Source organism: Crocodylus siamensis, chromosome 3 (assembly GCF_052110815.1).
Source record: "Crocodylus siamensis isolate JL-2025a chromosome 3, ASM5211081v1, whole genome shotgun sequence".
Lineage (NCBI taxonomy): Eukaryota > Metazoa > Chordata > Crocodylia > Crocodylidae > Crocodylus > Crocodylus siamensis.
This window is the reverse complement of record NC_143397.1, coordinates 141,720,870-141,743,993: the sequence shown is the minus strand read 5'-3', so window position 1 is coordinate 141,743,993 and position 23,124 is coordinate 141,720,870. Positions and strand designations below refer to the sequence as shown.

At 45.3% G+C, this 23,124-nt stretch overlaps 1 protein-coding gene across 2 annotated transcripts; it reads left to right on the top strand.

The window, feature by feature from the left end:
* The first annotated feature begins 3,986 nt into the window (after positions 1-3,986).
* NQO2 (N-ribosyldihydronicotinamide:quinone dehydrogenase 2) lies at positions 3,987-20,268 on the top strand. Of its 2 annotated transcripts, none has more exons than XM_090039372.1 (7): positions 3,987-4,281; positions 6,437-6,589; positions 8,140-8,310; positions 9,892-10,022; positions 11,365-11,478; positions 16,200-16,301; positions 19,012-20,268. In XM_090039372.1, exons 2-7 carry the CDS (start codon positions 6,562-6,564, stop codon positions 19,045-19,047), a joined length of 582 nt encoding a protein of 193 aa, XP_089895498.1. In that variant the 5' UTR covers positions 3,987-4,281; positions 6,437-6,561; the 3' UTR covers positions 19,048-20,268. The 2 variants fall into 2 exon arrangements, with proteins under 2 accessions (XP_089895498.1, XP_089895497.1); XM_090039371.1 differs by having other exon boundaries at positions 18,951-20,268.
* Positions 20,269-23,124: the final 2,856 nt, after the last annotated feature.

Below are 23,124 nucleotides of genomic sequence, written 5' to 3'. Positions count from 1 at the left end.
CCTCAAAAATTTAGAAAATTAATATTAATCTGCCCTGTCCTGCCTGTCATGCGGCCCTCAATGGCTTGCCAAAACTCAGTAAATGGGCCCTCTGCCCAAAATAATTGCCCACCCCTGCATTATATTGATCCAGGTCAAAATCCAGGACAATTGAGAGCATGTCAAATACAACATCTACTTACAGGCCAAAGGTAGAAGTGAGCCCAACTCACCTTGGACCCACACAGCAGAGCAGACCAGAAGCACTGGTGAAGGAACAGCTAGGAAAAATAATCCCTACGAAAAAATGAAGCAGGGATAAATACAATCTTCCCCACTGTCATCTAATTTGCCCCAGTTGCATGGCACTTAATACAGCCACAGAAAATTGGACTGTTCTATCAGTGATCAAGTAATATGTCAAAAGGAAAGTTTTACTCACTAAGACAGCTTCATGCCTTAACAGCTCAGTTAGTTATTTCAAGGCTAGCCAGCCAGCTCTTCATAGTTCCTGATTCTGTTAGTGTTATGATAGTGGGATTTTTTTTATTATAAAGAAACTCAGTAAAGACTCATGAAAGCAACATCAGAACCAATTTGTTGTTTTAGTATGCAAGGTTCCTGGCATGATCTAGCCCACAGACTGGATCTTTGATACCCCTGACCTACACGATCGGCTTTCACAAGAAATATAGTAGAAACTACTAGGCGAGGGGGGGGGGGTGGCACCAGTGGAAGAACAGGAGACAATTGCTACCAGTGGAAGAACAGGAGACAATACTGGTGTCCATTTTACAGGGTTAGAGCACGCTTTTCATGCATGTTCATGTAAAATGAATAATCAGTCCTTGGAGCAAGGAATGGAAGACAAGGCCTATCTCTCCCATAAGTGTCCTGACTAATAGGATACAGAATCATGCCCATTTGTGTTCTCTTTGTCTGTCTGAGTTAATCTTTCCTGCACATGGGTTCATCTTAAACAGGAAGGCTGGAAGGCCCCCTTCTCTCCACTCCAGCACACTCTAGATCAGCAGTTTCCAATGCGGAGCTGCAGAGCCTGCTGGTGCCATGGCACCCCCCCCCCCCCCAGGTTTATTCAGGTGCCCACGTGCATTTTCACAATCAGTAAAAATCATTACTCCAACAAAAGAATGCTGTCACTGCCAACTGAACTGAGAACAGGGAAGTTGAATTTTGAAGTTGTGGATCTAATGCAATTTTAAATAATGGATGAGATGATCAGATTGATCTAAATTCTAAACATTAATATTCGTATTGGTGCCCACTGCTTTTTCTTTTAACTTTGACTGTGCCCTTGGGCACATAAACATTGAGAACCCTTGCTCTAGATGCTAGAGCACTTAGCCAAGATGTGAGAAGACTGTTCCCTCCTCCACCTGAGGAGATTCAAACCCATCTCTCATTTTTCAGGAGACTGTCCTAACCATTCTGGAATGGAGAGGAGTCTTCCAGCTGTCCTGTTTAAGCCAGACCCCTGTGCAGGAAACACTTCAAGATTCGCAAGTCCCAAAGCCTTGTCTCTTTCATGGGGCCTGACTGTTACCTTGGCATTCAGGGGGATATGAAAACTATTTCCTCTATAGGCCTCAGAGAGCTCCAAGGCTGTAAACAGACATTGCATTTATTCCAAGAGAAAGCTTTTTGCCCTGGGACCCTAGAGACACTGGGACAGAGAAAGAGAATAAGAGTGAGCACCTCCCTACTGCCCTGAGTAAATCTCCTAAATCCCAGAAAAAAAGCAAGATTTAAGACAAAGCATTTCCTATTACCTGGCTATCTCCAGGCTGACTTAGGCACTTCCCTACTTTATTACTGGCTCCTGTGACTCCCTTCAAGAAGTGCCTAACTCTCCCCATGCACACATAGTCCAGCTGCCAAACACCACCTTCTAGATTTTGCTCTGTGAGCCAGGCAGGCACCCCAAAAATTCATTTTGTATCTAACCACCTGTCTTGTGAGAGAAGACAACAGCTACTGTGACCTCAAAGCAGGGGAACCTCTGTCCTCCAACATACCTCTTAGACAAATATGACTTCCTTAAATTCAGTGCTCCTCACTAACAGTGAGATGAAAGTAGAATTTTTTCCCCACCTACAGTTGAGTGACAGCTGTTTAGCACATGGTTTTCCAAACCAGCTCAGGACCATAGGATTTCAGTTTAAGCAAGGACTGCCACTTTAACTTCTCTGAAAAAACAGTCACAACTGTCAGATACATAGAGTCTATGTAAATATATTCCTACAGTCAGAAAAGCATAATGTTTACTGGATGCTAAACTAAAACATCTTTCTTTAGTATTTGTTTAGACATCAGATGTATGGTTATCTCTATCCTTTGACAGGCCCTCTGAAAGACCTCCATTGGAAGAAATATAAAGAGTGACTTTGTCAGCTGTTACTGCTTCATATTTAGATAGAAACTGTGGGTCTGTTGCTTTGGGGCAGGGGGGATATCTAGTTATTACTTGGAAGAAGGGAAACGTCTATAATACTTCTAGAGCAAAACAAACCTGGAGGCAAAGGTTTCTGTGGAAAATGCACAGTGACTATATTAGTAATGTATGAGACTAAGATGCTAAGTGTTTCAAGTGGTATCAGTATACGGAGAAAAAAACAGCTCTGTGCTCCTTGTTATCAAACCCACTTCTAAAATTAGCTGTTCTCTGAAGTGTCTAATGGAGATAGGAGTCAGGTACAGCTGATACTGTATTATAGAAAGAAGATTTGAAAGCAGTAGGAACAAAAGAAGGGTCTGGGACCTGGAAATCCTCCTACCCACTATGGCTCTTAAGATCCAGAGAGGCCAGACAGGGAATCCAGAAGAGTTAGATGTTTTCCACTTTAAAAAATAAAAGCATGAAATGATTAAACTGATGATGTTTGGGTCTTCTCAGTTAATAGCCAGCAGCTAGGAATGGGGACAGTTTATATGTAAACATTTACACTAGTGCTAAATGTTACTACACACAGCAGGTCCCATTGAGTTCAGTGCAAATATCTGTGTGTGCAAAGTAAACAAAGTACTTACATACATATAGGATTGAAGCTTTTGATCTGTAATTGTAGTCCTTCTGTCTGGAGGCATAAGAAATGAGCACCTCAAGTAATCATAAGCTATTAGTAAATAGCTATTTAGCTATCTTTACTTCCTTCTCTCCCAAGGGTTATCAGGGGTGGTTGAGGGGAGGGGTGCAGTGGTGCAGCCACACACCCCTTTTTGACTGGATGTCATCATGGGAGCATCCAGGGACGACTTAAAAGCAGGTAAGAATCCCTCCCTGCTTTTCCCCCCTGGGCTCAGAGGCATGTCCCTTCTCCTTCCCTTCCTTTCCCCTCCTCCCCAGCCTACCAGCTGCTGCTTTCCCTACTGCCCCCAGGGCTAAGGGAGGCTCTAGAGATGCCCCTGCCTGCTCTGGCTGGGAGAGGAGGGGACATGCCTCTGAGCCCAGGGGGGAGAGGGGAGTTTTTACCTATTTTGAGGGTGCATCTGACATGCCAACTCATATGCACACCCTCCCTGGAGAAGTTCTGGTATTCAGAGTAGTAATCTTAGCCTCTAGGTATGTCTTTTAGGTCTGGATGCCTGTATGCACATGCCCATGGATGTCTGCTAGTGGCTGTGGAGCACTGGGAGACATGAGGTATGAAAGGAAAGAATATGTGTTGGGGAGAGGTATGGAAGGGGAGTGTGTGTGTGTGTGTGTGTGTGTGTGTGTGTGTTGGGGAGGGGCATGGAAGTGGGGTGGGTGTGTTGGGGTATGGAAGGGGAGTGTGTGTGTGTGTGTGTGTGTTGGGGAGGGGCATGGAAGTGGGGTGGGTGTGTTGGGGTATGGAAGGGGTGGGTGTGTGTGTTAGGGAGGGGTATGGAAGGGGAAAGTGTGTGTGTGTTGGGGAGGCATATGGAAGGGGGTGCATGTGTTGGGGTATGGAAGGGGAGTGTGTGTTGGGGAGGGGTGTGGCAGGGCGGGGGGTTGCACGGTGTGTCCGGAGAGTGCCTGAGCACAGCACCTAGCAGGAGGGCCGCCCCGCTTGCCGGGGAGGACCGGGCTTGGACAGAAGCAGGAGAGATACAGGAGCAGCCCCCTGACAGGCCTGTGCTGTGGGCGGGAGCTGCCAGTATTGGTGCGAGGCGGAGCCGGCGCTGGGAGCAGAGGAAATCGGGGCCGGGAGGTTTCGCTTGCAGGCGCTGGTCGTGGCCGCGCCTGGCCCGGGCTTCAGCGGGCGCCGCCGCCGGCCCCAGAGCCGCGCGCGGGAGCAGCAGCCCCTCGGGGCCCGGCCGCAGGTGAGGGGCGAGGCGCAGAAAGCGGCGGGCAGCAGTGCCTGGCAGGGCGCTAGGCAACGAGGGCTCGGTGGCACCCCCCAAAAAAGTGCCTGTCGTCTTGTGATAGGGAGAGCAAAATAGCAGGCAGATTTTAATGGAGGCAGGGGTTAATGGAGGCTACTCCTTTGGTGTAGCCAGGTCTAGGGAGGAGGGGACCTGCAGAGGTTGCTTACAGGTGGGCCATTTTTTCTAGAGCATCAGCAGGATGGTTTGACGAGCTGTGATAAGGAGGTGTCAGGAGGTTGTGTGAAAGACAAAGGTTTATCCCAACACACGCTTCCTGTGGCAGTTAAGATAAGGGTTGCCCATTGTCAGAGCTGCCTCTGGAGGGTGCTAGCACATTTTATTGCAGTCCTGCAATGATGCTGGCACCAATGTATCAGGGTGTTTCACAATGTAATGATGTGGTTATTGCACACACAGCAGTTTATTTCGTAATTGTCCTCACTTTCTGAAATGCCCTAGTACTAAACAGGACTCACTGGGCTGGATTGCAGCTAGGGTGGCCATCATAGAGGACATTCTGGTTTTCTGCTACTCTGTCCTCTGTTGATACGAAACCCAACGCCTTTGTCTTCTATCTTTCTCTTGAAAAGGTCCATAGGACCTTTTCAAGAGAAAAATACAGGACATAAAGGCATTGGGTTTCATATCAATAGAGGACAGAGGACAACAAGACTGTCTTCTATGATGTCCACCCTAATTGTAAACCCCTTATATCTGGGGAAGTATCTCATACCACCTACTTCCCGTGGACCTCCGTGAAGCTACTTGCAGGGAGAAGCAGTCTTTTTCATACTGAATAACATCTTAATTTAGGCAAATGCAGAAGAAGATCAGCTGGTGAAAACGTCAGTGCTTCTAGGTGAGCAGTTACATAAGTACTCCTAAAAGTAGCCACTCAGCCAGTGAGTTCTGCACAGACCCAAAGAATCAGTGTTTTGGTTGCAAACAGCCTTCAACCAAAGGCTGAGCATTTTGAGGGAGACCGAGGCTGAAACATATTTCAGTACTGCTGCAATAGACAAATAAATGAGCGCTCAGTGAGAATGTGTTTCCACCATGTGTCAAGGCTGTTTGTTGCTTGTGAAGGAGTTTTGCAATCAGTTTGAAAAACTATCAGAAAACTGGGCAACACGCATCAATTTAATACATGTTTTGCTTCAGGTAGACTGACAAAAGCAGTTGTAAAATGCTGTTAACGAACCAGCTAAAAGTCTGTTTAAAGATGGACTGGAACAGGGCAGAACAGCTAGAGTATACTGGGTCAATACAACTATGAACTCACAGCTGCCACACATATCCCTGAAAGTCAGCAAGTGTATTTTTACATGTTGTAGCTGTACTGATCTAAGAATTATAGACAAGCAAAACTCCTGGGTTGGAGACAATATTTTTTATTAGACTGACTAAATAGTAGCAAAAAAAATTCTTTGCAAGCTTTCAGGTCCCAACACCCTCCTTCCAAACACCATTTGGAAATGTGAACTTCATTGTTAGCCAAAAAAGAGGATTTTTTTTTTCCTCTTCCCTGACTGACACCTCCAGGGATAAAGGCTGCTTAATAATCAACATATCAGAGAGCAACTCTCTCACAAAAGGAGTTACCCAGGGGAAAAAAAAAAAAATTACATCCTCTATCTCCCCTGTGCAAAATTAAGTTTCTTTTCTATCTGGGAGACTTTTTACAGTCTTTGAATCCTCCACAGCCTGAAGGGGGTTTGGACCCAAACGCATGCAAAGAAAGAAATTTTTTGCTACCATTTTAGTTGGCCTAATAAGAGATATCATCTCTAATCCAAGAGTTTTGTTAATCTATACTTGTCCACTCTTCCATTAGTGAGTCATGCATCCATCTGCAATTCATATTGCTAAAACAGGTCCCAGCTGGCAGGTAGGAGGGTCTGATTTGCAAAAAGCCAGGCTGCAGTAATCCTCAGGCTGTGCTGTGTATTGTGATACTTCTCAATGGGAAAAAGGTGTCTTTCCCTGAAAGTAGCTACAGCAAGGTCAGTCTAAGTGAGTGAAGTGAGGTACTCGACCAGGAGTAAGAGGATACCACTAGTCTGTGGATTGGCATACACTGCATTTGTTTGTAACCCCCTTTTTGTTTCAGGTTTCAAATATTCAGCAAGGTATACTAAGATGAAAAGTGATATCTTCACTGGTGATGGCACTTCTCATGTGAGCAAATATTTCCTTTGAAATTCTGGGCAATCCTGGATTTTCAAAAAAGACAAAATGACTCCGTGCTTTCAGAAAATGGCAGGTAAGAAGAGTTTGTTTTCTTTTGATTGGATAAACTTATGCATACTTGATACTCAGCAATGTCTCAGTTAAGTGAGTACTCTGTTGGAGTCTTATGATTTAGGTATTTAATGTTATTTTGAGTGCCCTTGAAAATTTTAGCTCAGAGCTACAATGCTGGAGTGCCCTCTGCTCCCTGGCAAGTGAAGCCATCTCATCTTAAAGGATCAGGCCCTGAATAGCAGATCACTCTAATCACTGAGTTCCCTTAACCATTCTCTGAGTAAGGCTTAGCAATCAGCCTCTTAAGCAGCAAATGGGCGATTCTTTCACTGACATTCTTGAATAATTTAGTGAGTAAAAAACATTAATGGATTTATAATTGTATTAAGTCTATAATAGCATTTGGTCATAACACTTGGTGATTATAATGTCCTGTTGGCAGAGCTGTTCCATAGTTTCACATAGGATACTGCTGTATTCCACTCTTAGTCAATAGATCGAGAAACATTGCTGCTTTATGTCTGACTGACTAAAGTGGCATTTGGGAAAGGGATAGGAATCAATAGCTGTGGCTGTACATGAAAGCTCTAACTTTATCCTCATTATGGATGAAGAAGTGGTATATTTATTCATCCTCTGGTTCTGCCACAGGTACTCAATTTACTAGGCCAATATAAAATAAGCAAGAAGATTTTAATTATTAACTCCATGCACTACAGCATTACACATAGGGAACATGTAGCAGTTTTTGATGTCTTCTTGCCACTCAGCACAGCAAGTTCCAATTAATACGGGCCTACCAAAACTATGATTGCGTAATTTTTTTTTTTGTGGAAACTGCAACTTTGGGTGGACTCTATCCTTTTAGCAGGCTCTCTGCAAAACAAACAAACAGAAAAAAAGCTACCCAACTTACCAGCAAGCAGAGAAGTCCTGCAGTCTTGGAGCATAGCGGGGAAGGTAGAGGGAGAAGGGAAGAGGAGTGGGGTAGGGCAGGGCTGCTCACAGCAGGAGGTACAGATCCCTGCCTCCACCTTCCTCTGGTGCTCCAAGATTGCAGGGCTTCTCTGCTTGCCAGTAAGCTCTTTATTTTCCCTGCCCCAGCGAGCCTACCGAAAGTGGAGCCCGCTGCTTGGGTATGACCTGAAACTGGCTTAATTACCCTGATTAAGACCATGGAAGCTACACCTGGATTAATGACTTCCCTTGGCTTAATCATAGTAATTAAGATGTGGTTTTGGACCATGTGGCAATCTGCAGAGAAAGGCAGAACTACCAAGGCCCCTCAGCCAATCAGTGGTATGGGGGTCTCCACCACACTTTGCTCATGAAAATGGCGGCTGGCCCCATGATCTGCCTACAAAATTGGCTGGCCACTTCCTTGAGTTCCATAGACCCCTCCTGCACAGCAGCCACTGCCTATTTGTATAGTCCCTGACCATAACATAATGGGTATTAAATGCAATTATTATAATTAGCCAATTATTCACTTTGAGCTAATTGTCAGGGCCCTTTTACTGTCTGTTATTTAAAATCTGTGCATCACTAACACATCTCTCTCTTTTTTAGCTCCAGGGAGAAAAGTACTCATAGTGTATGCTCATCAAGAGCCCAAGTCTCTGAATGGGTCCTTAAAAAATATTGCTGTGGAAGAACTGAGCAAACAGAGCTGCAGTGTCACAGTGTCTGATCTCTACTCAATGGAGTTTGAGCCAAGAGCCACAAGGAATGATATTGTTGGTGAGATTAACTGAAGTACCTCTTAAAAAAAAAATTCAACTCTCTCATTTATCTCATGCTACTTGCCAGAGCTAGATTCATGCAAACATCATGTGCTATCTGTAAAACAGGTGAGGAGGCCTTTGGTACAAAGCACTAGCTGTTTGTAAAACCCTACTTCTTTCTTCCTGTGGACATTATGTAAATGATGCTAATCTAGGAATCGAACACACGCTATTGAGTTTTATGAGATTTTTCTTTATAAACTACAGCAAATAGCAAGTTTGGACCTGTTAGCTTAAATAGATTGGAGGTTCTCTATAACATAGGTTTTAACTTAGTTTAGTCCCTTTGGGCATGAATGTTTCTTATAGCTTGCTGATAAAGGTATTTATCACTTTATTAAAACCATGTAATCATCAGTGCAATAATAGATTTTTCTGAGAATAGTCCATGTGCATGGACCAGTTTTGTCATCCACCAAGCATAAATAATTTTAATGGAATATAGTATATCTGCCATCCCTATATTAGTAAAAATTTGGAAAGAAACAATGGTGGTCATACCAAACTTAAAATTGATTCATTAGTTGGTTGTTTTGGGGGCTTTTTGTTATCAAGAACGGCTTTCACCTTTGAAAAACTGGCTCTCAACCCTGATATTCTAGTCTCAAGAATAAAAATACAGTGCCGTAATATGACTTGACTCAGCTGACAGTGGGCACATCTACACATGCTATTAGGAGGCAGTAATTAATTGCAGAGCTTATTGCTCCTCTGTTTTATTGCTCCCAGGAAGCTCCTGGGCCCATGTCTGCACATGAGCCCAAACCACAATACATTGAGCCGGGTTGCAAAAGCCCCAGCTTAATTGAGACTGGTGAGAGCAGCCCTATGTGCTGCAGAGGGGCTGGCTGGAGCATGAGGGTACTTCAGTATGGGGCTAGCCTGCAGGCAGTCTCAGCATTGAAGCACCCTCATGCTTAAGCCAGTTGATCAGCATCTTGTATTTACAAGTACTACCCTGCTGTTGAGTTTATTAGTTTCCTGTGCCCTAATAGGGGTGCACATATAGACAGAGATGTTTACTGTGCAGTTAATTAGTCAACCGTGCAGTAAACATCTTGTGTAGATGTACCCAGTGTCTGCTAACCTAAAACCCACAACTGAAAGAATAGAGAAACCGCAAATGCATTACAAAAGAGCACAAAGAAGTTTGCATGATGTCTGAGTCAAATGTCACAAATTCAGTCTTGAAAGGTGCTAGCATCCTTAGCTCGCACTGACTTCAGTGGAAAGTGTAATTCTTTAGCAGTTGCTCAGGATCAGTACCTACATTCTTCTAACCCAATTCTTACTCATGGTATGGCCTTCTTACTCTTCTGTGAAAGCAGAATGGACAGGGTGGTGTAAAGGGGTCATAGCATAAGTGAATACACTTTGAAAGGGGTTAGATTAACCTACAAGTCTTCATCCTACTGGCTCATGACAAAACAACAGAATGAAGTATCCCAATCTAGGATGGTAGTTTGCAACCTGTATTTGGTCCTTAGTTGAAACTGATGGAAGCAAGATAAACAGTGTCCATATCCTTTCTCTACAGGTTGCTTGCACAACTCAGAACAGTTTAATTATGGAGCAGAGTCATGGGAAGCTTACAGGAAAGGATGTTTGACAAAGGATATTGTTGAGGAGCAGAAGAAAGTGCACGAAGCTGACTTAGTGATTTTTCAGGTCATTATTTGAAAGATCTTTTGTTGTAATGTTAAAGAGAAATACGCAAATGCAAGAGTAAGGAAGTAGACCAGAAAGCTATTAGATGCAAGTATTCCTGATGGAATCTGACCAAAATAAGCAGGCAACAGGTCTATCGTTAACACTTTGCATGTCAGTATTTTGGGTGAATAGGAATTTTTCATCCAGTATCTCAAGGGTTTGTGCATGTCTGATGTTGTATGTATGTTTGAATATATTTGGAGTGCCAGATAATATAAAAATCAAGCTAAAATGCACTGCAGTTCACTTTTTAGAGTTATCTTCATCCAAAATACTCTTTGTAATTGGAGTTGTCCACTGCTTGGTCTTAGGCATAGCCAACAATCTGCTGTCAACCATCCTACCATACACAGACGTCTTTCTAAATTTGTATTATATTAGCAAAATTAATTCCCTTGTTTATACTGTGAAGACATTAAATTTCAGAAGGTTCAATGAATACAATAAAATACCTTGTGAAAGAAGTGGCAACCCTATATCCAAGGTCTGATATTTTTCAGCAGAATGCTAGTGAAAGAACAGGTCACTTGTTCAGATTCCATTTCTGATAATTCCCTCATCTTACCTAAATTAATTTTAAAAAAAATAGGGCTGGAAGGGACCTCAAAGGATTATCTAGATCAGCCCCCTGCTCATGGTAAGATCATCCCTTTCTAAAACATCCTGGACAAATGTTTGCCTAACTTGCAATTAGAACATGATATGGCCTGCTGGCTGAAATTGGCCCACAGAGGAGTCCCCTAGACCTAGACATTTGGTGGCATGGCAAAAGCAGCAACCCAAATTTCCAGACCTATGGGGAGCCCTGCAAACTGGATGATTTGGCCCCATGTTCTGGACTGAGCCCCTGGACTGATCCTGTGTGCAGAATCAAGCCCCTGGACCAGCCCCACGTGCTAGATTGAGCCACATGTATTGGACACCACTAAGTTAGACAAGTCTACCTGTCGTATCAGTTGGTGCATTACTTCTACTTATGTTTTTAATGTCTGTCTGTCTTTTCCATTTTCTTACAAACCCTGCAATTTAAATCAGTTTGTGTGAGAGACCCCCTATTCACCATATTGTCTGAACACCGTGCATATTGTCTATATAGCACTTAAGAGTACTGTAATCAAACACTGGCAAAAGATTGAAATAAACATCATTCAGGATGCAACAATAAGCCTTATTGACTAAACATGACCTGAACAGCTTGAATGTTTATGATGATAGGAATGTCCTAGTATAAAAAGCAAAGCCAAAAGAAGTGGTGGCTAAATAGGTCGTGATGTTAACAAGATCATTTGCCTTTGTTTAGTTTCCTTTATACTGGTTCAGTGTGCCAGCAATTATGAAAGGATGGATGGACAGAGTCCTGACCCAAGGATTTGCTCACAATTTTCCAGACTGTTTTGATGCCGGTTTGCTCAAGGTACGTTCCATAGATTATAAAATAGAAGATACTGTAAGTCATGTTTATGCTTATGCCATAATTTCCCATTATTAACATGAATGGATAAATGAGGCATAACAAATGCCATATTTTTTGCACCAAGCTTGCCTCCATATATCGTACTCACCTTGATTTTTTTTTTTGAAGAGGAGCCTGAAGTAAAAAAAAATCTTTGATTGATGTAAGTGAGTGGCAACAGCTATGGAGCCAAGCCTGTTACCAGTCCTGCACTCTAGTTGGGCCTGTGGAACAGTCTGGCTTGCTAAGTCTGATCCTGCACATTTGGCTTCAGAGCCACATGCCAGGTAGGACCCAGCGCATGGAGTCCTGGACTGCAGGCCATGTCCAAAGTCACTTGCTGGGTTCAACCCTATACGCAGCTGCAAGGGTTGTGTGTTGAGCCTGGGCCCATGCACCAAGTCCAGGACCACGTACTGGCTCCAGAGGCACATACTAAGTCCAACCCTATCTGCTGCTCCCTGAGGCTGTGCACTGAGCCTGGGTCTGTGCCCTGGCTCTGGAGTTGGCACATGGTCCCAGGCTTGGCATGCAGCCCCAGAGACAGTGCACAGGGATAAGCCTGGCATGTGGCTCTAGATCCAGTGTGTGGTCCCAGACTTAGCATATAGTCCCAGACTCGGCGCACAGCCCCTACAGCAGCACACAGCATGTGGTTGGGGAGGGGGTGCTCCCTCTAGGTGCAAAAATTTGGTAGAAGGGTGGGAGCGGTGGTATCAGAAATTGCTATAACTCCCAGAGCTGTGTCAATTAACACTGTCACTGCTCTACCTTCCCATGCTCCACCCCTTCCCCCCAGTTTCCAGACCCTTGGGGATCCCTTTTCATCACATGTAATATGCACCTCAATTTTCCCTAGCTGGTTTTCGGGGAAAGGTGTGGTTATATATAAAAAAACAAAAACAACAAAAAACTCACAAACAAACCAAGCATTATAGGCCTTTTAATGGCAGTCAGTAGTCATTCAAAACTCCTCCTAAAAATCTTAACTGTTTCTCTATGTTAGCTTTTATCCTGACACCCAATGATGCAGGAAGGATGTCACTCACTTCAGTGTCACTCACTCTTTCCTTGCAAAGAAAGCTTTAGCCTTCTCCCAGCCACTGTCAAATTGGCAACAGCTTTGGACTGAGCAAGGAGCTGCCAGAAGAGTGAGTGATACTGAAGAGTGAACTCTGTCCCTGCTCCATAAGGACTGCATTAAGCCATGACTCTGGAAAAACCCTTCCTTCATTCCGGCTTCCCAAAACAAAGATGGTATCTTATTTGAGGGGTTGGGGGGGGGGAATGTGAAAAAATATGGTAATATACAATCAAGATATGGACAAACTTTTTAATTTACCAATGGCTATAGTCCCTCCTCATCCTACCTCAACTTCTGTGTAGCTTTTGTGGATGGGGTCTTTCTGATTTATAGACTGTGGTTTCTTCTGGGTAGGGCAATGGATCTATTGCATCCAGCCTGCTATTAGGCACCCATTGCTTACTTAAACTAACATAATTTTAAAGTTTTTTTTCTGGAGGCTGTAGACATACTAACAATGCCAAGGCACTGGTTACATTTGGAACACTGTATTCCAGAAAGCATGTTCAGCAGTTAGCTTCCAAAAACCCCTGTCTGCACCTTAGAGAGCACACTGCTACACAATGGGTATCTTTTGCAACATACTTGAAAAGCTAGTCTAAGTAAATATTGGGAGCCTAAAATAGAGAGGAACTCTTTGCAATGCTGCTTGCCAACTGCTTTTGCTCTTTTATCACTATGAAGATCTGGCTGAAGTATACTACAGAACACAGCTGGGCCAGTTATTAGCACAGGGAGCAGGCGATCTCTCAGGTAGGCCAGTCCTGGATAATAATGTCTTAAAGTCATAAACAGGGAAGCAAAACAGATGCTGAAATCTCTCTGCTTAGCAAGCTATCAGGAAGATATGGTGGAGCAGCTACAAGGGTCTCTGTGTTTGCTCATTTTAGACAGAGTATCATTTTGTATTGTGCACACCTTGCCAAGGGAAGAGAGAAGAAAATTAACCAGGATCCATTATCTAAAAATGGATGCCACAACCTAAGCATAAGCCCCACCATAAAGTGACCAGTTTGTTTTGAGTATACCCAGTCACTAGATCGCACACATTTTTAAACCAACTGGGTTTGGGCAGAGTCTAGTCATAGTTTCTAGTTCCAGGACCATAGAGCATGATTCCAGGCTCATGCATCTTATCTGATACTTCTCTGTAGGATACTGTAAGTCTAAAAATTAGTATCCAAGACTTGAACTGCCCAGTCACTTGCACAGCCCCATAACCCCAAACTTAGCAAAGAAAGTGTGCAGCAGGGGTAGAGACAGGAAAAAGTAGTAGTGATTTGGGAATAGAAAGTGTGCACATTGTGAAGTGCCAGTAGTAGAAAAAACTCAGAGTGTCTGGAAGGTTCTTCCATCTTGCCTATAAAGTGAAATTCATAATTGAGTAGGTACAGACATGTTTTGCTCTGTAATGACATTGTCATAACCCATTACAGTTTAAATTGGTCCATAGATTAACATTTTTCACTCAAATATTATCCTACTGTGGTCTGAAGAATTATAATCTCTAACAAGTGACAGTGTAGCATTAGGTAGAAAGATCTCTGCTAAAAAAAATGTCAGAGGTTGGGTTTGTGCCATGAAACCTCATAAGAAATCTGAAATAAATCCACAAAAAGCAATCATAAATATTGACTATGTGGCCTACTGTCCCATCTCTCCATGTTCTATAATCTCTACTCAGGCAAGATGAGCATTATCAAACACCAGTTCAAGACTTGAAGGATTTTTTTGATGTTACAAACAGCAGTGACCTAGTGAGTAAAGTCTTTTAGTGTCCGGTGTCTGCTTACTCTCAGACATCTACATCTGTGGTAGATTAATAATGGACAGACAGTCAACTATTTAATTGCTCACTACTTTCAGGATTCTACCGTAACAAAAAATTGAGTGGCTGTGACTTAAATGATTACACAGTCAGGTGGGTGGCAAATTGGCTTCGGGATGTACCCAGAGAGTGGCGGTGGACGGGTCGGTATCAACCTGGAAGGATGTGGACAGTGAAGTCCCCCAGGGCTCTGTCCTCAGGCCAGTGCTGTTCAACATCTTCATCAGTGATTTGGACAAAGGCGTAGTGAACACACTGTCCAAATTCATGGATGACACTAAATTATGGGGCAAATCAGACGCACTGGAGGGCAGGGAGTGGATTCAGGTGGATTTGGACAAGCTGGAAAAGTGGGCAGAACAAAATAGGATGCAGTTTAACAAGGATAAGTGCAAAGTGCTGCACCTAGGGAGAAGAAATCATCAACACACATACGGATTGGGGGAGGACTTTCTGCTGCTGTACTGCTTAGAAAGAGATCTCAGGGTCATAGGTGATTCAAAGGTCAGCTATCAAAGAGAAGAACATGAGTCAGCAATGTGACAAAACTATCAATAGAGCTAACTACATGCTATCATGCATTAATAGGTGAAGCACAAACAGGTCTAGGGAGGTGATATTTCTATGCAGCACTGGTAAGGCCACAGCTGGAGTACTGCATTCAGTTTTGGGTGAGGGGTGTGGACAACCTTGAGAGGGTCCAGAGGAGGTCCACTCTTATGATTAGGGGCCTGCAGGATAGGTCCTATGAGGAGTGGTTGAGGGACCTAGATCTCTTCAGCCACCATAAGAGAAGGCTGAGTAGGGATCTGGTGGCCGTCTACAAACTTGCCAGGGTGGAGCAGCAAGGAATAGCAGATACTATGTTTACCAGAGCGCCCCTTAGAGTAACTAGGAACAACAGCCACAAACTGACAGAGCAGATTTAGTTTGGACATCAGGAAGAACTTCTTTACAGTCAGGGTTGCTAGAATCTGGAATGGGCTTCCAAGGGAGGTTGTGCTCTCCCATACCTTGGAGGTCTTTAAGAGTAGACTTGACAAACACCTGGCTGGGGCCACCTGACCCAGTCCTCATTCCTGCCCAGGGCAAGGGCTCAGACTCAATAATCTGCAGAGGTCCCTTCCAACCCTGAAAAGTTACGAAATCTATGAAAATTATCATTAGGTTTCAGAAAGAATGACCACTGAGATGAATGGGGCTAGTTCTCACCCTTGAAAGCTGTTGCCTCAGGCAGATTACAAAATTAGCTGCATCCTTTGCACATAGCTCACATCTAGCAGGTTCTTTTGGCAGCTCTAGAGAAAAGAGTTTAGATGGTGATGCCTAAGTCTGTGATGCATACCCTGATAGTAGAATTGGAGGAAACATGAGCTTTTAAAAGTACCTCTTGCCAGGAGTGTCTAAAGACCACTGCAGAAATACCCAAATTAATTTTTTTTGCCTGCTGACAGGCTTTGCAGGAAAATCATTCTCTATCCAGGACATTGTTTCTAAATGTAGAAAAGGGAAGAACTTAACTCTTAGTGCTTTCAAACCCTGGAGCTCAAATGCTTTACAAGGAAGAGCAAGTATCTGCCTTTCTCCCAGAACTACAATACATGCAATTCATTATCAGTTTTCTCCACATACTTTACCGTTCCCTATAAGGATAATGTTGTGAGGCTCTGTTATACACCCAGCATCTTCCAGTGTTTCTGAAGCATTCTTTTTTGCTTTAGAGTCACTTGCTCTTCAACCTATGATTAAATCTTTATTTCTTAATTCCAGAATAAATTGGCCCTGCTCTCATTTACCACGGGAGGGAATGAAGAAATGTATTCGAAAGGAGGGATCAGTGGTGATATTCATTATGTCCTCTGGCCCATGCAGGTACAATTTATTATTTCTCAGTACTGCCAGTGCCAAGCATTCCAAAGTCAGGAGATAATCGTAAGATTACTTCATATATCCATGATTTTTTTTAGCTACAATGGCTAACCTTCTTTTAAATTAAATAAATTGTAATGTAACTACTTGACTTAGTTGAGGTCTTAAGAAAAACATGCATCAGATATAGCATTTGTGATAAAGGAAGTAATATTGCTAGCTGTTGCAGCGGCTCTGATTAGGACAGCAAAGGCCTGGCAACTGTTATGTGCTCCTGCTGACATAAACCAAGTAAACTGCTTTCCAGATGCTTTCTGAAATCGCATAATCTTTTCACCACTGTGGTTACTAGTAATGTGGTTTTATTGGCAGTCTTAAATCCAGTTAGTGGTATAATCTACAAATCAGACAAAGGGAAGGTGTAGCAGGGCACTAGGGTGCCTGCTACTGATAGCAGTAATATGGGCTCAGCTGCCACTCACCAGGGTAGCGCAGGTGGGTTGCTAAGACAACCAAGTGGGTCAGCTGACCAGAAGGGGGCAGGGCCTGGCCTTTATAAACAGCCAGGCTGAGGCCAGAGGCAGTTCCCCTCTGGCAGCCTAGAGGAGCAGGAGTCCTGCTGGAGCAAGCAGGGCGGATGTAGTAAGGAAGCTGGATGGCTTGAGCAGTGTTGGCATGGTCATACGGGGTGAAGAGGACCCTGACAGGGATATGGACGAAGGATAGCCAGGTTGGCTCAAGATTTGTGTTATGGCCAAGGGGCTTTGTGTTTTCGGTTTTGGTTGTGAGATAACACCGGAGGACCGGGCGAGACTTTAGGGGTTGGAGGAGGCCTCATGGGAGCTCCCCAATAGTGGGGGGGTCCTAGCACTGGAGAGAGCGCAGTGTTTTGGGGTGTCCCGACCCCGGCCCCAGTGTGGGCGATTTATTGGGAGGAGCCCCAGCGGGGCATAGGCCTGAGAAGGCGGGTCTGGGGGGGCCAGGTAAGGCTGAGGCCACCTAACCCCCAATTCAGAGAAGCCCCAGTGGGGCGTAAGACCCAAGAAGGGGTCTGGGAGCCAGGTAAGGCTGAGGCCGCCTGAGCCCCAATTGGGAGAAGCCCTAGAGCGGCGTAAGACCCAGACAAGCGGGGCCAGGGGCCAGATAAGGCCGAGGCTGCCCAAGCCCCGATTACGGGAGCGTGAGCAAGGCCCCAGTGTGGGTGGGGAGCGCGAGCGCAGGAGACAGGCTCCAGGCCCGGTTGGGGGCAAGCGCACGGGGAGCACGAGGCACAGGCCCCGGTTGGGGGTGATTTGCACAAAGGCAAGCCCAGTGTGGGCAATATCAGGAGTGCGAGGTGGGCCCCGGTACGGGCGGGAGTGCGAGGCGGGCCCCGGTACGGGCAGCGGTATAAGGGCAAGGCCCCGGTGCGGGCTACAAGAGCCCGGGAGACAGGCCCCGGTGCGACGAGAGCCGCAAGAGAAGTGAGGGGGCACCCGTGATAGCGCAGGTGGGCAATTGGACGGAGCCCCGGTACAGCAAGGCAGCCTCCCATTGAGGGCAACAAGGCAGCCTCCCATTAAAGATATTTACCAGCAAGATGTGGCGGGCGAGAGCGGGTGCATTCGAGACCCGATTTGGTAGGTAGGGACGCTAGGGGAGGTCACGGCACCCCTAAAAGGCTGCCGTGCCACAGAAAGGTTTTAATCAAACATTCAGAAATAAGTGCCCATCTTGCTGGGGTTATCTGATACCACCAGTCTTTCCTGCCCCAGTGCAGATGGGCTGGACCCAATGATTTGTGAGGTCTCTCCTAGCCCCTAACAACTATGAAAAGGGCATCACAGTAAAATTAGCTGGCTTGAAAAAGCATTAAAACACTTTCAGAAGTGCATATGCCAGAACCAGAGTTACAGGACTGAGCTGGATGCAGAAATGTCAGAAACAAATGTAGTGCAAGAGTATTGCATTCCAGATAATCCAAGATCATGCAAAATGGCACACTAAATATTCTGCCCTCTCTTACACAGGCAAATCCAGAAGAGAAGGGAAAACATATGGGTTCAGTAGCACTCAGATATGATTCCATAGATCAGGGGTTGTCAACTGGGGGTATGCGTACCCCCAGGGGTACTTGGAAAGGGGCTGAGGGCAGGGATGGAATGCCATCACCTCCCAGAAGCGGGGCAAGATGGGGAGGGCAGTAGCACCCCTCTGCTGGCTGCACAGTGGCACCCCTCTGCAGGTACTGCCCAGCCAGTCAGATGTGGGGGAGGGGGAGCTTCATGTGGCGGCTCACAGGCCACTCTGCATCTGGCCACCACCATCCCCCGCTCTGCCAGAAGTGTACCCAGAAGGTACGCTCCTTAAAAAAGGTTGAAAACCTCTGCCATAGATAATGAAAATGCAGGCACAAATAGAGTTCAGAAGTATATGAAATGATATGCATATATCTCTTTTCATATAAAGTACAAGTACTGGGTTGCAAAAGCATCTGCCCTCAGTCCCTTGCTGTCCTAAACAGACAGACAGGTTTTGAGAAATACTGTTTTACAGAAGAAAACATGCCTTATGGGGTAGGAGGATCATCATACAGGATTCTTTTTTCAAATCTCAATGCTCAAGAGCATGGGTATACCATTTCTGACATGTCCTTCTTGTCTTGGTGTGTAGCATGGCATATTGCATTTCTGTGGTTTCAAAGTCCTTGCTCCTCAGATCTGCTTTTCACCAGAGTATGAAACTGAAGAGAAGAGGAAGGAGATGCTGACCACCTGGGCACAGAGACTGAAGACCATTTGGGAGGAGAAACCTATAAACTGCACTCCTGAGTGGTACTTCAGGTAATGTTCAGGCACAACACCATGGAGATGAGAATTTTTCTCCTGCTTCTGGCTCAGCTTGGTGTTCTTCTTTCTCCAGTGATATCCCTTACCACATATATGGATAAGTCCCAATGAACAGTCAGTAACTTGAATGCTTCACCACACTCGAGGGACAATGGACAGTTAACAATATGACATTTACCTTAAAGACTCCTGTGGGGTCTGGTGTAGTAATGAGTGGCATTCTTTCCAGACTAGTATACATTAGCACCCTGTTCCTAATATTTTTTTGTTAAAGCATATTGCCTATATTAAGAGCAACATACATGGTAGGTTATAGGTCTGTTGCGCTATAAAACTTACAGAGGTTGCCAAGATTACTTCCACACCCTTGTTTTGTAACATTTTCCATTGACTTAATGATATTATTATATTGCCTTATAAGAGGCAGCTCAGCCAGTTACCAAATGAGTTTGTTTTATGAAATGAAATGGTCTACATGTGTGCCTTTGACCTGTGCTGTTTGACAATTAAAGATGCAGGAAGTTGTGTGATCCATGTGGGAACTGTGATTAATTTGTTTCAAAAAGGGCTTGTGCACGTATGTTTCTAAAACAATGTGCATATGTTCCTGAGATCAGACAATGCCCTCCACTCATGTGGGCCCAGGTACAAGCCACCCCAATGTGGGGGGATGGTGGAGCCAAGGGCATTCCTTTGTCTCCACAGCAACCCCCTCCCCTCCAACAGAGCTACCCACTCTCTCAAGGGGAATCTGGCAGCACTTCTCATGGGAGCCTTTGCATTGCAGAAAATGTGAATGGAACAGTGTCCAAATATGGACTAGAAGTACCTAATGGGACACATTGATAGGTTGCTAGTATCTAGAAATCTTGCCTTGAAGGTTAAAGGGATAATTATTTGACTCTGGAGCATAGTTATGTGTGTGATGAGAGGCTGGGTTGCATGCTTTAGCAATGCATCTTGTTTTGCTCAATTGCTGTCACAACCTATACATTTTCTACTTCATTGGAAATCCCTTTCCCTTTAATTCTTGTGTGCCAAATTAGTGCTACCAAGTAATACCAATGTAGTAAGATTCAAATACTGTTGCTATTTGTGCATCACATTTAGCTTTTCCAAATAAAATGTTCCTATTCTTCCTGGTTGCCGCAATCAACTCTTGCTTCATTTCCCGAGCGAACATTCTGCAAAAGATAGTTTAAAATAATCTGAAACCCTAGACATGGTCCTGCTTCTGTTTGCACCAAAGTTGAGAGGAGTCTTGATATTCCAGTTGGTGAAAAATTAGATCTAGTCAAATGTTGTCAAGTCACCATTCAGATTTTGGCACCCACTCCACTACTAACTTGGTATTTCTCTAAACTAGTGGTTTTGAACCTTTTTCATTTTCAGACCCCTAAAAAAATTTGAATGGAGGTGCAGACCCCTTTGAATTATAAATGTGGAGATACACTTTTGATTCATCATAGTCATCTTCTGCAGACCCCCAGGGGTCTGTAGCAGGGCACTAAGGTGCCTGCTACTTGTAGAACCCCAGGTGCTGGTTGCTAGGGCAACCAGAGGGAGCTAGTGACCCACACCTGCCAGCAGTCAGCTGACGGGAAGGGGCAGGCCTGGCTCATGTTTATACCCTAGGGCTGAGGCCAGGCGGGCAGTCCCCTGCAGGCGATCAAGGGGGAAGGAGTGCTGCCAGAGTGAGCAAAGGGAAGAGGCCTGTATGCATAAGCAGCTTGATACTGGTGAGAGATGAAACACCCTTGGGGTGGCTTCAATGATGTTTTAGCCAAGCAGCATGAATTTGTTATAGCCCAAGGACTTGTGTTTTGTTTGCTTTTTACCAGTGGCTTGGGAGAGGTTATTAGGGGATGTAGGAGGTCTCATAAGGGGTCCACGGCAGTGTGGGGACCCGAGCACCAGAAAAGGTGCAGCATTGGGGGTGCGCCAACCCCCAGCGCCAGAGAAGGTGCAGCATTTGGGGTGCGCTGACCCCCAGCACCAGAGAAGGGGCAGCGATTGATTGACAAGTGCCCAGCGAGGTGCAGTGCGAGACAAGGCTGCAGAGCGCCAGCGAGGCGTAGTGCGAGACTGAAGAACGTCAGTTCCATCAGCAAGGCTTGGGGTGTGGTAAAGGGGTGGTTGGAGCCATGAATAGCCCATAAGGCTCAGGTGCACCGAAATACCCATTACAGTGTACAGCAGGAAAACCGTGTCCAAGAGGACAAAAAGGCAGCCTCCCTATTATACATTTAATATCAAAGATGTGGCAGGCGACAATTGAGGGTACTTTTAGGCTAATGTGGCACAGTAAGGGGGCGTTAGGGGAGAGCGTGGCAACCCCTAGGACGTGATCCCGTTATATTGGTGCATTGGCTAGGAAAGCTCGGCCGTGCACGGAGCACGAGCTTGTGGGCCAGACTACAACAGAAGGTGAATTTATAAAGAGGCAGGGGGCCACAACTTGCAAGGTTGGGCCGAAGGAGGAATCCCATTGCCAGTGATCTTATGAAGTAAAACTGAGCCCCCAACCCTGGAAAGGTAGGGCCGGGGTAGTTAGGACTCAGGCAGAAAACATGGGGGAGGTCAGAAACAAGAAAACTTTGCCTGGCAATTGAGGAGGGATGAGTCAGAGGAGAAGATGACCTGGTTAGAGTGGGAGCTAGGAGTAGAGAAGGCTCAGAAAGAATGAGCAGAGGTGAAAGCCGCGGCATTAGAGCTGTGGCTCCATGAAGGAGGGAGGAGCTAGAGAGGTCAGGTGTATATTGGCTGTAGAAGTGGAGAAGACACAAGCTATTGAACAGCTCATTTCTCAAGAGGTTCAGAGGAGCCGGGCGGGAGAAGAGAAGCTGCAAAAGATACAGGAAGAGGTACGATGGAAAGTGGAGGCAGCAGGAGGCCAGATAGAAGTATTTCAAAAAGAGGTCCGTAGATTGGAAGATCAGATAGGGGAATTGCAGGAGGAGTTAGAGAACTGGCGACAGAGAACTATACGTGCAGAAGACCCTGGTACAGGAAATGCAGGATAAGATGCTGGAAAGCCATACTCAGCCAGTAGAGACAGATAAGAGGTTCCTTTAGGAAATGGAAAAGATGAAAATTTGCATAGCAGATTATAAGAAGCTGTGTGAACAAAGGCTGTCACGGGAAGGGGATCTTAAAGCCAGGGAGAGAGAGAATGATGAGATATGCACCCAGTTACAGAGGGTGGAGGGAGAAAAAAAAAATCAACTTAAGGAACAGGTACAGTCCCTTAAAACCCTCCTGGAAGATAGCCAGGCTAAAGAAGTAGGAATGAGGGCAGAAAGAGAGTGATTACAGGTTGAAGTACAGAGTGTGAGGCAAGAAATGCAGGGGTTGGAGACTGAGAATACGACACTACGAGAAGCAAATGACTGTATGACCCTAAAAATCCAAGAACTGGGGGAGGTGGAGATGTCAGATGCAATAAGGGTAATAAACCCAGTAGAAGCAGGATAGAGAGAGACCTCCAACAATAAAAACTGTGGGCACAATGCAGGAAAGTTTGGAGGCCCTGGGGAACCAACTAGCGGAGTACATGGTGGACGCTAGGTCGGAATATCAGGAACAGTACCAAAAAGGTGGAAGTACTGAAGGGGGCCTTGAAGGAAATAGAGACCTTGCTAGAAACCCCCCGGTCTAGGACTCTGCAGCATCTGGAGCCAGTGAAGTTCCCCAGAGACCTAGACCCAGAGGATCCTAGGGAGAAGGTGGGAACAGGACAGCCTGGGAGGAGCACCCTGACAGAGGGATCCAGAGGGGAAAAGCCTGTGACCCTACAAAAGGGGGTGCCTGAAAACCCCCTGCCTCTGCATATCTGAATTGTTGGTGAGTGAGAATGAGAACTTAAGAAGATCAAGACAAAGATGGCACAATGGATAAGAGCTAAAACCCATCCTGGTGAGTTGGAGTCCTAAGAGGGGAGGTGTGTAGCAGGGCACTAAGGTGTCTGCTACTTGTAGAGCAGAGATAAACCCCAGGTG

What these genes read in the sequence shown, in the direction of transcription:
- NQO2 (XM_090039371.1), top strand. Translation starts at nt 6,562, where the DNA reads ATGACTCCGTGCTTTCAGAAAATGGCAG. An exon ending in CTGACTTAGTGATTTTTCAG is followed by an intron (nt 10,023 to 11,364) that starts GTCATTATTTGA and finishes GCCTTTGTTTAG; the next exon opens with TTTCCTTTATACTGGTTCAG. An exon ending in TTGATGCCGGTTTGCTCAAG is followed by an intron (nt 11,479 to 16,199) that starts GTACGTTCCATA and finishes TCTTAATTCCAG; the next exon opens with AATAAATTGGCCCTGCTCTC.